At 42.9% G+C, this 15,968-nt stretch overlaps 4 protein-coding genes across 4 annotated transcripts; 3 read left to right on the top strand and 1 right to left on the bottom strand.

The window, feature by feature from the left end:
• Positions 1–6,157: 6,157 nt before the first annotated feature.
• N7471_005258 (C2H2 finger domain protein) lies at positions 6,158–6,882 on the top strand (the record flags this gene model as incomplete). Its single annotated transcript, XM_057277977.1, has 4 exons — positions 6,158–6,313; positions 6,375–6,468; positions 6,559–6,664; positions 6,735–6,882. 4 exons carry the CDS (start codon positions 6,158–6,160, stop codon positions 6,880–6,882), a joined length of 504 nt encoding a protein of 167 aa, XP_057137587.1.
• Positions 6,883–7,328: 446 nt separating this feature from the next.
• Positions 7,329–7,601, top strand: N7471_005257 (uncharacterized protein; the record flags this gene model as incomplete). The annotated part of the gene is made up of 2 exons (XM_057277976.1): positions 7,329–7,348; positions 7,442–7,601. 2 exons carry the CDS (start codon positions 7,329–7,331, stop codon positions 7,599–7,601), a joined length of 180 nt encoding a protein of 59 aa, XP_057137586.1.
• A 3-nt stretch (positions 7,602–7,604) lies between these two features.
• On the top strand, positions 7,605–8,828 carry N7471_005256 (zinc finger protein; the record flags this gene model as incomplete). The annotated part of the gene is made up of 5 exons (XM_057277975.1): positions 7,605–7,661; positions 8,194–8,285; positions 8,315–8,345; positions 8,431–8,517; positions 8,595–8,828. 5 exons carry the CDS (start codon positions 7,605–7,607, stop codon positions 8,826–8,828), a joined length of 501 nt encoding a protein of 166 aa, XP_057137585.1.
• Positions 8,829–9,415: 587 nt separating this feature from the next.
• Positions 9,416–10,037, bottom strand: N7471_005255 (uncharacterized protein; the record flags this gene model as incomplete). Its single annotated transcript, XM_057277974.1, has 2 exons — positions 9,416–9,956; positions 10,015–10,037. 2 exons carry the CDS (start codon positions 10,035–10,037, stop codon positions 9,416–9,418), a joined length of 564 nt encoding a protein of 187 aa, XP_057137584.1.
• Positions 10,038–15,968: the final 5,931 nt, after the last annotated feature.

The following is a 15,968-nucleotide window of genomic DNA, read 5'->3' as shown; positions in this document are numbered from 1 at the left end:
CAAGGTTCTCACACGACGATAAGCGCGATAGGCTGAAACCCTAGCACAATACGATTTTAGCATCATACACTATAAAGGGATAGAGAACAGCCAAGCAGACGCTTTAAGTAGGCGACTAGATTACGAGCTTGGCACTAAGGCAGCGGAACCCGCTATACTAAAACAAAACCAAGATAGAACCATCTCGTATAATAAATAGATCCTAGCCGCGACGATCGAAGTTAAGGACGACGATCTTTTACAACAAATCCGAGTAGCGTAAGACAACGACGTGGCATCAAAGTCAGTTAGGGATAGGTCATACACCCAACCACAATTTACCACGGACGAGACCGGAATAGTCTACGCGCACGGATTGATATATATCCCGCTATAATTCAGAAACGAGGTCATCCGAAGGCATTATAACGACCTCGCACACGGACATATAGGGGTAGAAAAGACAGTAGAACATGTTTCGCGAAACTACTATTTTCTAAATATAAACCGTAAGGTCCGATTCTACATCTAGGGATGCGATACGTGCCAAAGAAACAAGCTAGCACGACACGCACTATACGGGCAATTATAACTATCGGAGACACTAAATACTCTATAGGAATGGATCACTATAGACTTCATCACGAAGCTACCAGTCTTAGAAGGACACGATATGATTATGGTTATAGTCGATAGGCTCACGAAGTACGCCTATATGATTCCGACTATAGAAACCATTAACGCCGACTAAATGGCAAACATCGTGCTACGACATATGGTCGCAAACCACGGAATGCCGAGCAAGATTATATCAGATAGAGACAAATTGTTTATATCAAAGATATAGCAATCATTTACGGATCAAATAGGTATTAAGCTTAGACTCTCTACCGTATACCATCCATAAACTAACGGACAAACAGAAAGAGTGAACCAAACGTTAAAATAGTACCTACGACACTACGTGAACTACTAGCAAGACGACTAGGCAGGACTATTACCAACAGCACAACTAGCATATAACAATATAGTACACTCTACAACACGAGAATCACCATTCTTCGCAAACTATAGGTATAACCCCATGATATTTAGAGAACCAATTAGTAAAACAGCCGTGGCGGAATTAGTAAGGCTAAAAGCTAGCGGACTAAAACAGTTACACCTATAACTATCTAGAGACATTAACTTCGTCAACATACGTATAAAAAAGTACTACGACCAATAACACCAAGAGGGACCTAACCTAAAGAGGGGGGAAAAGGTTTATCTTTTACGCCGTAACATCAAAACCAAGCGACCTAGTAATAAATTGGACCATCTACGATTAGGACCATTCGAAATTAAAGAAAAATTGGGACCAGTCAATTATCGCTTGAAGCTACCGGAAAGCATGTAAAAACTCCACCTAGTGTTCTATATCTCGTTACTCGAACCCGCACTAAATAACGCTAAACTCGCGATAAATGTAGAAATAGAGGAAGAAACCGAAAACGAATATAAGGTTAAGGAAATTCTAGAAATGAAACGAATAAACGGAAAGCCTCACTACTTAGTGAGATAGAAGGGGTACGATACCTCTGAGAACATATAGGAACCTATCGAGAACCTAAGGGGCTACCCCTAGCTAGTTCAATAGTTCCACTAACACTAGTAGCGGAGAAAGCCGGGCCGTCCCAGAAAGACACCGGAAGATTAGCAATCTCCGCTAGTATCTAATCAAAGTTCGGATGCTTAGTAGTAGTAGCGAGCTGCTCGAAGTTAAGGGCAGAGGAAGAGGACTGCTCTAGGGACGTTTATTTTTCATCGAGAATTTGAAGAAGTTCCGCGTTATATTCTGATATTTTGAAACCCTTTTGCTTTAGGAAAGCCATCTGCTTTCGCAGCCGACGCTATCGCGACATGGTTTCCTGATATTATTTTTGTTTATTTAACACTTACTAATATAGCTCTGCGAGACGAGCCTACAATTCACCTAACTCGGGTTCTAATAAATCGAGTTCATTTTCATTCATTTTAAGGTCGGAAGAAAGTTTATCTTCGGCACGACGTAACAAATCCCACTCCTAACTAGTGTGGAAGTCACGCTTATATATACGACCGGCACGAGTGTAAGACGCACACTTCGAATAACGACGAGACTAATCCATCAAGCAAGCCACACTAGCCGTTTTATAGTGATCGTAAGAAATGGCGGTGGTAAAACTATTATCCTCAATATAGGTTGCTTGACGTTAGTGAGCGTCGGAGGAATCAGAAGGAAGTCTGGGAGTAAGCTTAGAAACGGAGTCAGCCTTATATTTAGGTATGACGAGGACGCATTATTTTAAGAAAAGAAAAATCCACCACCTACCTAAGGGGGAACCGCAGATTTATAAGTCTCGGGGACGAAACTCCTAGGAAGAGGGGAGGTGATATTACGGATATACTAGTCACCAATCAGTTATAGGGACCGTAACTACTAATGGGCCACTAAGAGCTAACCGAACGATCTGTTATCAGATCACGTGCACCATCCTATACTCTGGGATACCCGGGTGTTTAGGGAAAAGAGAAACCGTGATCATACTTAGTGAGCAAGAGTATGATCAGCCCTAAGTAGGACCCACTTCTAGAGGATATCCGGTACATATGTTACTATATGGACTAGCAAACCTCTACCACCACGATTAGGCAATCACCACGTGATCATATAAGTAGTAGAACGGTCGACGGTAGACTAGTAGAATCTGCCAAGGCAATTCTACTCATCTACGATCTACCATTCTACACAGGAAGAACTCAGGGATATATAAGGACACTCATTCATATATCTAGTTTAGTTCTTCGTCTTCAATCATACATTGTTACTTGTGTATACCTTTGGAACTTCAGTGACTCTTTAACTTGATTATAACTTGACAACACTCACGAGCAGACCAATACTCCGGTATAGATCTACTCGGCGCTCTACCTGGCATCGTTCCTCGATACCTCAATAGGACCTATCCTGCAGTAAGGCCTGTTAGGCAACAGTACGGTTGAGAGTACAGATCGTTGACGTTGGAAACCTGAGAAGCATAAGGCAAGTATAACCTGGAAACCTTCTAACCTAACTGTGACCAGTTAGCAGTGCGTAACAACTCGCCGTTGGAACCCATTTCACCTGAATGCGTCCCTCTCTAACCTCCTATCTCAACCAATGGCGATAAATATCAACGTGTCGAAGCTTCGTTTTAAACGCCGTGTCCTCGCTTATTAACAAGCTAATCGTTCTCTCGTTATCATAATCGATTGTCATATCGTAGGAGGGGATAAAGCCAAGGTGATCAAGGAGTCGACGCCACTATTAAAGCTACTTTCCTACCTCTAATAGGCCAAGAAGCTCTGCTTCGGTAGTTAAAGTTGTTACGGTGGGTTGCTTGCTAGCTTTCTAGTTAACTAGACCCCCGTATACCTAGCAAATATAGCCTACTAAGCTCTTTCTGTTAGGGTGATCCCTATACGAGGCATCACTTATAAATTATACCGAGTCTATTCCGGCACTTGCTACTCTAGCACTATACTTAATTGCTAGGTTCCGGGTAGTATAGAGGTAAGAAATAACTCTATCTACCGCTTCATAATATTGAGGACCGGGGTTAGTAAGAAATTACGCTAGCCTAGTAGTTACTTTCGCCGTATTGTTACGGACATGCTAGTCACCAATCAGTTGTGGGGACCGCAACTACTGATGGGCCACCGAGAGCCAACCGAACGATCTATCATCAGATCACGTGCACCATCCTATACTCTAGGATACCCGGGTGATCAGGGAAAAGAGAAACCGTGATCATGCTTAGTGAGTAAGAGCATGATCAGCCCTAAGTAGGACCCACTTCTAGAGGATATCCGGTATATATATACCTATATGGACTAGCAAACCTCTACCACTAACGGAAGCCATCACGTGATCATATAAGTAGTAGAATAGTCAACGGTAGACTAGTAGAATCTACTAAGGCGATTCTACTTATCTATAATCTACCATTCTATATAGGAAGAACTTAGGGATATATAAGGACACTCATTTATATATCTAGTTTAGTTCTTCGTCTTTAATCATATATTATTACTTATATATACCTTTAGAACTTTAGTGACTCTTTAACTTGATTATAACTTGATAACACTCACGAGTAGACTAATACTCTAGTATAGATCTACTCGGCGCTCTACCTAGTATCGTTCCTCGATACCTTAATAGGACCTATCCTATAGTAAGGCCTATTAGGCAATAGTACGGTTAAGAGTATAGATCGTTAACATTAGAAACCTAAGAAGTATAAGGCAAGTATAACCTAGAAACCTTCTAACCTAACTATAACTAGTTAGTAGTGCGTAACATATTAAAGACCGTCTCGAATTAAGTTTCCAGTCACTAAATAGTAATATATCTCACGTCGGTTCGGGTAAGAAGCCCACTAGGGAATAGGCTACTCCGCCTTAAGAAGAGCCTAACTCTAATATCGAGCGAGATAACACTATCGCTAAGTAGAAAAAGAAAATTAGCGAACTTAAGTATAATATTAAGAAGATTATAGATCAACTTACTAACTTCGGTGAAAAAAGTAGCACTAAGTTCGGCGAGGTCGACGAGTACCTTAAGTAGATTAAGACTTAGGTCATCGCCTCTACACCTATTAGCGTAGTCTAGGCACTACGACTACCTAAGGCTAAGTTCTTTAAGGGAAATCGAACTAAGCTTCGAGGATTCCTCACTTAGATAGATATACACCTAGATATAAATAGTACCAAGATACCTAACGAAGCCGGTAAGGTGATCTTTATATCAACCTACTTACACGGCTAAGCATAGGACTAGTTCGAACCATATATCCGCGATTACTATAGAAAGAAAACTAAAGAATGGTCGGCGACCATAACAAGTATCTTCAGCGAATACCGTAACTTCTAAGAATATCTCGAGAATACGTTCGGAGATATTAATACGGTAAGAATAGCTGAGAAAAAGCTATAACGAATCCGATAGACCACCTCTACTTCGAGCTACACCTCTGAATTCTTGCAGATTATCTCTTACCTGGATCTGCCCGATAGAGCGTACATTCCGTACTTCGAAGCCGGACTGAGGTCTGAGGTCAAGGACGACGACCTACTACAACGGATCAAGGATGAATTAAAGGGAGACGCAATCCAATATCTTGCCGGAACGGGCGACAAACTCACCCTAGATAACAATGGATTATTCCTTATACACAGATTGATATATATCCTATCAAAACTAAAAAACGAAGTGATCAAAAAATATCACGACGATATCACACACGGATATATAGGGGTAGAAAAAACCATCAAATAGATTTCGCGAAACTATTACTTTCTGAATATATATTAAAAGGTCCGATTCTATATCAGAGGATGCGACACGTGCTAAAGGAATAAGCTAGCACGACACGCACCTTATAGGGAACTATAGCTATCTAAGACGCTATCCCACCCTTAGGAATAGATCACTATAGACTTCATCATAAAGCTACTAGTCTTAGAGGGACACGATATGATTATAGTTATAGTCGATAAGCTCATAAAGTACGCCTATATGATTCCGACTATAGAAACTATTAACGCCGATCAAATGGCGAATATCGTGCTATAATATATGGTCGTAAACCACAGAATACCGAGTAAGATTATATTAGATAGAGACAAGTTATTTATATTGAAGATATAGCAATCATTTACAGATTAAATAGGTATTAAGCTTAGACTCTCTACTATATACTATCTATAAACTAATGGGCAAATAGAAAGAGTGAACTAGATGTTAAAATAGTACCTACGGCACTATATAAACTACTAGTAAGACGACTAGGTAGGACTATTACCGATAGTATAACTAGTATATAATAATATAGTACACTCTATAATATAAGAATCACTATTCTTCTAGATAAGAATTGCGTTTTGCTATTTGGCTGCCTTTTTCGGCCGCAGGTGAGGCCGAAAATGGCCGTCTTTCAGCAACCTCCCTCCGCCACGCTCCCGCCTCCTTCGACCACGCACCACACCACTCACCACTTCATACCTCAGGCTGCCATTTCGTGCGCGCTAACATCCTTGGTTCCCTAAGGGCTCATTAGTAGCTCCACCACGCCTACTAGGGAGGGGGGCGCCGAAAATAGCCTCCTTCAGCACCATGCCAGCTACACTCTGGCTAGCTCCTAGCCGCTATGGCTATAAATATCCCCTTCCCACCTATTCTCCGTCCAACACTATCCTTATTTCGACTCAAATACCACTCCAAAAATCTCCCTCTGATCTTCCGTTATACTTTCTTCTATTTAGTCGTGTCGTACGTTAATATATCTCGAGCTCCGAGGTAGTTCCTTCGCACGCTCGGCGAAATTGATTAGCTATATATCGTCGGAGGACGCCTAATACTAGTAACCACGGAATCACGAGCGAATCCTCTTATACCTCTCCCATCGATACCGATAATAATAGACCGTTCGAGCCCAATTCCTCTAAGACTGATCATAAAATCGTTACTAACAGACCTATCGAATGTGGAACATGTCCACTAGGCCCGATACTAAGTGCCCGATAATGACACGGATAAGGACCTGGCCCAAGTACCAGAGGATTACAGCCGATCCAATAAAACAAAGAAGTTAAAACTTCGACTAAAAGAGCGTTGGGCTTGGTAAGTGATTAGGATATCGTTAAAAGCTTATACTATATTAATATTAACTGACCGACTTACCTCATTTTAGGTACTACCAAATGAAAGCAATAGAACCATCCACTAATCATAAGTGGGGGGTTATAGAGGATACACTACGTGAGGCGTCACTAAATGATATATATCGATTTCTCAATTGGTGTCTGAAGCTAGAGTATAGTCCCGATGGTCGCCGTTAGAAAGGCTATATAAAGGCCAGCGCCCTTAAAGCGGATTGGAAGTACTTCCGAATTTACTACTAGCGAGTTACTAAAACCGAGATAAGTAAAGAGATAGGCGAGGCTGTTCGCACGGTTTGTTTTCGACCCCCCCTCCCAATCGTCTGTAGGAGGCTTGCGCTAACGAAGATTAATAGGGCATGAGATACTTGGTGGATAAGCGCGGTCTGGATAAATAACCGCGCGTAAATGTCCTAGTATATATCGAAGATATGATTCTATTTAACGAGACAATCCTTTAAACACAGGAGAAGCGATTCCACTTGGGGTTTTAGCGTATTATCCTATATCTATATAACACTATTAGGTTATTTACTATCAACCGAAAATAGGTAATGCTTGACCTTTAGTTCAAGCATTTACAAATATCACTCTAGTAGGATCCGCACGGAGGACCTCCTAAGCCGATGATCGAACTCGAGCCCTAGTTTATAAAAAGCGTCCTGGGCATATCGAAGCTATAGGTAGCACCCGAGTCACTTATTTGCTATAATTAGACTAACTGATCGATATTACCTAGTAACACGTTCGCGCTACCTAAAATTATCTACGGCGTATCACTTATCTTTAGCCCGTATGTCCTACTCTTTATTATATTATTTTATATCCACGCCTTTAAAGCGCCTCACTTAATATCGATAGAAGACCTTCGGAGACTACTTATCGAGGGTGGTCGATAGGAAATGCTACTTCCCTTAAAGAAAGAGATAGATAATTACTATATCTTCTCGAAGGTCGAGGTAATCTATAGCTAGCCCTATATTTTGTGGGAGACACTAATAAATAGAAGCACACTCGACGTATAGCTTAGGATATCTAGTGAGATATATAGCTTCCTTAATCATTTTTTCTCTCACTAATTCCGATACGGAGGAGGTGATTTACTCGATAAGAGTGGTGAGTGGCCTATATATCCCTAAGTTTTCTCTAGATAGGTAGACTAAGTCTTTTATCTAGGTTTCGTTAGTGAAGTATAGCGTAATATGATTATAGCCCACGCCACTAGTAGGACGTTTATTAAATATTATCGTCCCCGTCGGCATACTAGCTTATAAGAGATCATATACGGCCTTAATCTAGATAAAGAGTTCTTAAAGGCTATAACCTAGATAAGCCGTTAGATTAATCGGCGACGACCACGATACCTAAGCGACGCTAATCGGGAATTAGTGGAGAAAGACCTAGAACTATAATCAGCTATACGCTAGCAAGTTGATTTAGAGACCTAGTGCGCTAATCGCTCTTATAACCTAGCATTACGGGCGATACTAGAGGACTAGAAGCGTTAAGTCCACAATCTACGCTAGCGTCTATAAGATAAACGGCGGAAAGAAACACGCCGCGATTTTAGTCGGAAATAGGCGGTGATTAACATTAAAAGATAGCTAACTAGTGGGGCTATCAATAATAAGCCTACGCGCGAGGTATTACGGAAGGAGTTTGAAATGCTATCGGAGTAGATTCTTCTCGTGGAGACGTTCTTTACTTAGCCCACCACCGATTCATTAGAAGACGAGTGGACGCGGCGTAATAAAGCTATTACGGCTAGAATACAATATTACAGCTTTTAGGAGGGTGGGCCCCTTAGGGGACGACGTAAACGCTCTACCCCGTCCGATAATAAGGATATCGTTCCCTCTCCGCTAGCTCGAAAGATAAAAGCTAACACGTAGCTGAATACGTCGTGGGAGAAGGGATATACCTCTAGCGGGAAATATATCCCGAATGCAGAGCAAATATTCGTATGCTTCCAATGCCCCAAGACATACTCCGACTATAATGGAGTGAAAAGGCATTTTAGGACATCACATCTGACGGACCGAAAATGTAATTTTTGCGATTTGTCCGTCCTACACGAGATGCACTTGCGGCGGCATGCTTCTGACGCTCATGGTCTTCGAATATGAGCGTCAGATTCTACTTTTTCCATCTTGGAGACCCCTGCGCCATTCCTTTGTTCTCTATCTGGCCACAATTGGCGCCGTGGTTGGGTTGGTGACTATTTCATTAAGGCGTACCAGATTTGTCGCGATTATTTAGAGCTACCGGAACAGAATCCCATCGTAGTTGTTTCGACCTTTTGATTGATGGATCATAATGAATTCGACTACCTTCCTCTTTTACTCATCTCTGTATACCTATTAACTTTTCGTGCGTCTCATCACGCGAACAAATCACTATCATGGAAGAGACCTCAAATCTCGACTACAGGCCCTCAACTTTGTCTGTTTCCGCCTTGGGTGCTATTATTGAATTGTACCGTACAGTTGACCACTAAGAGTTTCTCTTAAGGTCTGCCCGTGAACTTTCATATGAGCTTCGGGGTATGATCGAGGTTTAAGGTCATTTAATGATATAGTTAGTCGGGACAGAAGTTGCTGGTGATATAACATTCCTATTGCCCCGGTGCTTGAGTCCAGATATATTTCGATAATATACTGGTGAGTCACTAGATGCATATAGCGAATAACTGGCAAGTTGCATTATCTTACTATCAAGAGGGTGTCTCTTCCAGAGGAACTTGTGATCTAGCCTCTTCCATAAAATACCGGAGCAGTTCATTGGTACGACGATTGGGGAAACGTAGGTTTAAAATAGAATCCCGGAGTTTCTTGACAGAAAGCAGACGTAACTGCTCCCACTGGTACTTGCTTGCAAAGGAATGGATACGAGAATGGTCGGTAAGATTGGCCAAGTCAGAACGGTGAAGTCTCTCGATCTGATACGGAGGGATCACAACAGCAAATGGACCGTCAAATCCGAAGTTTTGCAGACGAATTGATTGTTTTTGTGTCGATTCCCGGCCTGGTGAAAAAATGAACGTGTAGTTCCCTGTGTAGGCATACTCGCAGCACCAACCAAAGATATCTGGGTCAATGTGTTCTAGAAGGAGACATCGTTCGTCTTGCAAATTTGGGGAAGCGTCTAACTCCAACATTAACAGGGTTGGAAAGCGCTCTAGAATTGCCGAATGCACCCATAATCGGGTACGCTCTTGTCCCACCTCAGCCAACAAGGGTCGCGATTGGAACATTCTGGATTCGAGAAGATAATTAAATTTCCGTTAAAGCATTTCACTGGCTTAGGACTTACTGGAGTGAGAGGAGGCCCGTCATGCTATAAGTACTCGCTCTCTTTAAGGGAGTTTGCTCACTCGCGACATTCCGATTGTTCGGTGCTCCAAACTTGGCTAATGCTTCTATCACGTGATCTATCGATTACGCATCCGGCATCCCACATTGAGTCTGTTCTGTTCCGCGGTTATTTAGTTTAGCGGCCAAGGCACAGTAGGCTCCGAGGAACCACCAAGCACAATCGTTGAAGCAGATAGAAACTGTTACTCTGTGGGGCTAATCAACAGCCGAAGGTGGGGGAAAGCAGCATAAAACCAACTAAATTTAGCATCTCGAACCAGCGTTTTATGATTAGCCCGACTCAAGTCATCTTGTGGCTATTGTCGAATACTAAGATTGAATACATGGTGGAAACAGGGTAAAATACCCTGAATATCATGTGACACATGGTACCGCCCATACCATACAAAAGTGCATATTACAGTTAGTCATCTATGTCCGCCCAGATTGTTGAAAGTGCGGGTTTTGTCATTTTAGTTAGAGATTCCAATATATCTGATTTTGTCCATACGTTGTCATACAGCCAGATTTCTGTCAGTTATGAGCCCGGAATCGTTCAATAATATGATCTATATTTGTTAAGATCAATAAACCTCGCTGTCGCCGGTCAATGCTGAGTTGAAAGTTCAACCACCCACCGCCGAAGCAACCCCTGAATCGAAGAAAAACCGGATTTCTGTCTACGAAAAAGACAACGAATGGCAGATTATACTCTCTCCGCGGCCTCTGCCCGCGTCATCCTACAAGACACAACAATATGGGAACCATGGCTAGCCAATATCAAAGGAATTGCCGATCAATTCAACGTCTGGGAGCTATGTGATCCTTCACAAGAAACAGAGCCAGCTGCTCTATTACAACCTCAACAACCTGATCTTGAAGAAGTTCAAAAGAAAGCAAAAGAACAAAACCAAGACTGGTATAAAACCCTAAAGGCGAAGCAGATGATTTGGCAGAGCGAAGACGACAAATATCTGAAGAAAAAGAGAGGATTAAGCACTGTGGTAACAGCTATACGAAATAGCATCAACCTAAGTTTCCAAGCCTTCATTATCTCTCAGGATTCAGCATATGAACTGCTCCGAAAACTGAGGATGAGATTCTCACCAGACTGCGATCTAACATACCTTGCAAAGCTTCGCCACCAATGGAGAAATCTAGACCGAGGGCTAGATAGAAATACCGATATCAATATGTGGCTATTAAACTGGGAAACCCTTCATACTCGTTGTGCGAAGGTAGGCATCACTGAAGCAAAGGATGCTAGCACTCAATTCCTAGATGCCATATCAGTTATGTCACCTGGCTTCTATGAAACATGGATATTGAGACTCGAAGACAAAGGGACGATTGAATTTAGTGAGCTTATTACTCGGTATAAAGCTCACTGGTCAATCACCCATGTAAAGCAAGTTTCGAAAAACAACATGTTAAAAGCGGCATTTTCAACCTGGCAAAACCATGAAGAAGCAAAGCTAGAGAGAGAATCGTCAAAGGCTAAGGAAGCTAGGCAAGAAGACATACTAATGTCTAAGAGACGATGTCTATGTGGTAGAAACCTTGGTAGGCATCCTGCATGGAGATGCTGGGATGTCTATGAAAAAGACAGGCCAGCTTCATACTAGGTCAATAAAGACCGGAAGAAGAAATATGAAGCTGCCATCAATGTAAACCCAGCCTAGAAAGCATATATTGAGAAGAAAGCACAGGACGAAGGGCAGTCTAGAATAGACACCAAGCATGCAAATGCAACCTTCGAAAACGATGACTTTAGCTTCTTCACAACAGATGCTATTCCAGCCGGGAGTATGCAGAAAGAAGCTCTTCAAACCAATGATATTCCACCAAAGGATATGCATGCCAAAGCTCTCTCCACCAATGTTATGTCCACCCAAATGACCCAAGAAAACGGCATAAAGCCGGCAAAAGAAAGATGGGTTGTTGACACCGGCTCGCAAATGCATATATGTAACGATCGTCGGTTATTTCAAACCTTCGTAAGTGCACAAAGCAGCGTCCGGGTGGGAGACACAGAGACGAAAATAGACGGCGTTGGCACTGTAGTCATCTATGGAGTCAGCCTAGTCAACGGAAGATCAGTCAAATTAGAGCTTAAGAATGCCAGATATTCTCCCAATTTCCATAGTAATCTGATATCCCATGGATTGATGATGAAGGGGGGGTATTAATGAATTTCAGGAACAATTGCATTGAGACAATTGATGGCGGAAAGCTAGTATTCAGCATCTATCAAGATCAGCAACTACCCTGGCTTTTACAGCCGGAACAAGAAGTGGCTTTTGCCACTAAGAAATCGGAATAGGAGCCAAAAACAGAGGCTACTTTCGAAATATGGCATAAACGCCTAGGTCACATTGGACCAGAGCGTATTGCTAAATTGGCCGAGATGACAGAGGGCATAACTATAACTGGCAGCAACCCTAGCCCTAAGGGGCAGGTATGTGAAGCTTGCCAGTTAGCAGATGCACCTAGACAGATATCTCGACGCAGAATTGGACAGACATATGGTGTATTTGGCAGAGTGCACTTCGATCTAGTTCAATTGAAACCAGCATATAACGGACATATCTGGTTGACGCATTTTTACCTGGATGGTATTAGATGCCACTTTGTATTCACCCACGTTAAAAAGAACGACTGTCAGATGGCAGTTAGGCGGTTCTTAGCATTGATCAAGAACTGGCTGAAGATTGAGATCAGGGTCTTCCACTATGACAATGAACGAAGTGCTGGAAATGAAGTTGAATTCATGATCCAAGCCGAAGGATGCACTATTGAGCATTCACCACCAGGCTTACCAGAAATGAACGGTCCAGCCGAGAGATCTGGGAGCATAATAGTCAGAACGGCGAGAGTCTGGATCCAAGACACCAATCTTCCACCTGAATTGTGGCCGGAAGCTATGTATGCAGCGGCATATATGCTAAACCGTACGCCCATAAAAATGAACAACCAATGGATCATACCTTGGAAAGAGCTTATGAAGCATGCCGCGCCAGATGGAATTCAAACCGTCAACTTGTCAAATCTCAGGATGTATGGCAGCTTGGTATATTCAAGAATTATCAAGCGAGTGCAGTCAGATAAAATGGCACCGAGAGCAGAGATCGGCTATCTTGTGGGATATATCTCGAAGAACCTATATAAAGTATGGTTCCCGCAGAAAGGAAGAGCAACCGGAATGGGAAGGATAGACGTCGTCAGAGATGCTATCGTTGATGAATCCCGCCGGTACTCACCTAGCAAGCCGATCCCTACAGAAGAAGACGCGGTCAGCACTCTCATTGATGGGATTGTCAATTGGCCTATGGTGCTCACCATGGAAGAAGCCCAGGCTGAACTGAGTACTAGGTTGAAGATGCCTATGTCAGTAGCGAGGATCGCACTATACGAACAAACTGAGCATACCAAACAAGGCGAGGATGCCAGAAATGACGCCGGCGAGGCAGAGCTGGTTGAAGAAAATGGAGATACAGAAACCAGGGAGATAACGCCATTGGCGCCCTTTTCAAAAACAGATGCTATTTTTCCTTTGACCCCACAGTCAATGTTAGGATCAACAAATAGAGAGCAAGCAAGCATAGATAGCCTGCCAGGAAGCTTTCCAGCAGATATCCCATCCTCTCCACCTCTACCAACAACCTCACCGTCGCCGAATTCATCAAATTCATCACCGTCGCCGTCGATTCCATCGAATACGACCCCAGTTCCATCTATATATACCCAAAACGAGCATTCATCGTCGCCAGATCCGATCTCAGTGATACCGTCGATCGAAACTGGGGGGTGGAAGTGGAAGAAGAGATAGATGAAGAAGAAGAGGAAGTGCAAAGACAGATTCAACGAGAGCTATCATCCCAGCCGTCACCAAATAGAGAGCTGGAAGAAAGAGCACTAGCACCAAGGGATATATCTGGTGATATCAATATGTCAAATGTCATGACCGGAAGAAGAAATAGGAAACCAAGGGTGGATAACGACTATGCAACATATCTATCTCTGGAAAACCACTAAGAAGAAGAGACACCTGGCATGCTCTATGCTTTTACAACAAGCATAGGAGCAAGATTCAGCCAGGCTAGGCTTTATAGAGATCAACTGCCACTAGAGCCAAAGAACTGGGCAGAATTGGAAGCTCATCCACATGGCAAGGAATTCAAAGTGGCAGCTGGCTTCGAAGTTGGGACACTAGACAAGAAAGGGACATTCAGTCATGTTCCAACGCCGAATACAAAAGGGACACAGGTCTTGCCATTAAAGTGGGTATTTACCTACAAATTTGATGCCAATGGCTACCTGGAAAAATACAAAGCCAGAATCTGTGTGAGAGGAGATCTATAGTGGCTGTCTACAGAGGAAAAGAGAGCTGCTACCCTCGCCGTCAAAACTGCGAGAGCTGTATTTGCATTGGTGGCAGCATTTGATCTTGACATGGTGTAGAGAGATGTTGTTACTGCATTTCTGAATTCAACATTGCAAACTGAGGTTTATACTAAGTGCCCGCCAGGCTTTGAAAAACCAGGCTATTGCTGGCTGCTCCATAAAGCATTGTACGGCCTACGTCTGTCACCTAGACTATGGCAATAAGAAGCAACAAGGGTTCTAGTAAAACTAGGGCTTACTCTAGTTCTAGAAGATCCCTGCATTTTTACTGCCGATGGTATCATCGTCTTCTTTTATATGGACGATATCATTATGGCAAACCACCCAGATCCAGTCTATACAAAGAAGGCTGCTGATCTAGATCGAGAAATGAAAAAGCAGTGGGAATTGAGAGAGCTAGATGCCAGTTGGTTCCTGAATATACGCATTATTCGGGACCGGAAACAGAAGAAGCTCTGGTTATGCTAGGATTCATACATTGAAAGCATGGCAACCAGGTATAACCTGGTTACAGAAAGAAAAATAGGCTCACCAATGAGCAGCACTGAACCATTGCTACCCTTCGAAGGGGTGGCTTCAGCATATCAAATTCACCAATTTCAACAGAAGGTTGGATCTGCTCAGTATAGTACGACCACAACGAGAGCAGATGCCGCGAAAGCCACGTCAAAAGTGGCTGAATTTCTCATAAACCCTGGTCCGAAACATGTCGACGCCATCGATAGAATCATTCAGTATCTGTATGAAACCAGGTTCTGGGCCATTGAATATGGGACCAGAGATAAAGATCAAGACCAAGATCAAAAACAAGAACATAATAAAAACCAAACAAACCACAGTTTATAACTGGCAGCGAAGTCAGTTGAATTCGCAAGCGATGCTTCCTTTGGAGACAACAAAGATAGGAAAAGCTCAGAAGGTTATATCTGCAAGTTGTATAGCGGTCCAATTGATTGGAAAGCATCTAAGCAAAAGACCGTCACAACATCAACCACTGAAGCTGAACTTCTTGCTCTCGCCGAGGCCGGTAAAACCGTACAATGGTGGCGCCGAGTACTGAATTCATTGGGATTCAAACCCGATCACCCCTTGTCCATTATGTGTGACAACCAGCAGACAGTCGATCTGCTCACAAAGGAAGGGGCGGGTATGCATACGAAGCTGCGGCATGTGGATATCAATCGGTGCTAGATGAGACAGGAAGTCAGCGCTGGTCGAGTTCACATTAACTGGGTTCCTACTGCAGAGATGCCGGCAGATGGCCTCACGAAGCCACTACCGAAGCAGAAGCAGGCGATCTTCAGAGAGATGATCGGTATGCGAGAGATCAGTCATCTAATCAACAAGAGAGATTGAAAGCAAGAGAGATCAGTCAACTGATCAACGAGAAAAGAGATTAGTCATCTCAGAAAAACAGAGGCTGTTTTGAAGAAAGGCCAGAAATGAAGGAATTGGCAGTTCTTGGAGCAAGCTCCAAAAACTGGGGGGTGTGTCGAATACTAAGATTGA

Source organism: Penicillium samsonianum (assembly GCF_028829775.1).
Source record: "Penicillium samsonianum strain IBT 33392 chromosome Unknown utg000003l_segment0_segment0, whole genome shotgun sequence".
Lineage (NCBI taxonomy): Eukaryota > Fungi > Ascomycota > Eurotiomycetes > Eurotiales > Aspergillaceae > Penicillium > Penicillium samsonianum.
Note: the sequence above shows the minus strand (reverse complement) of the source record. Positions and strands in the feature narration are given on the sequence as shown.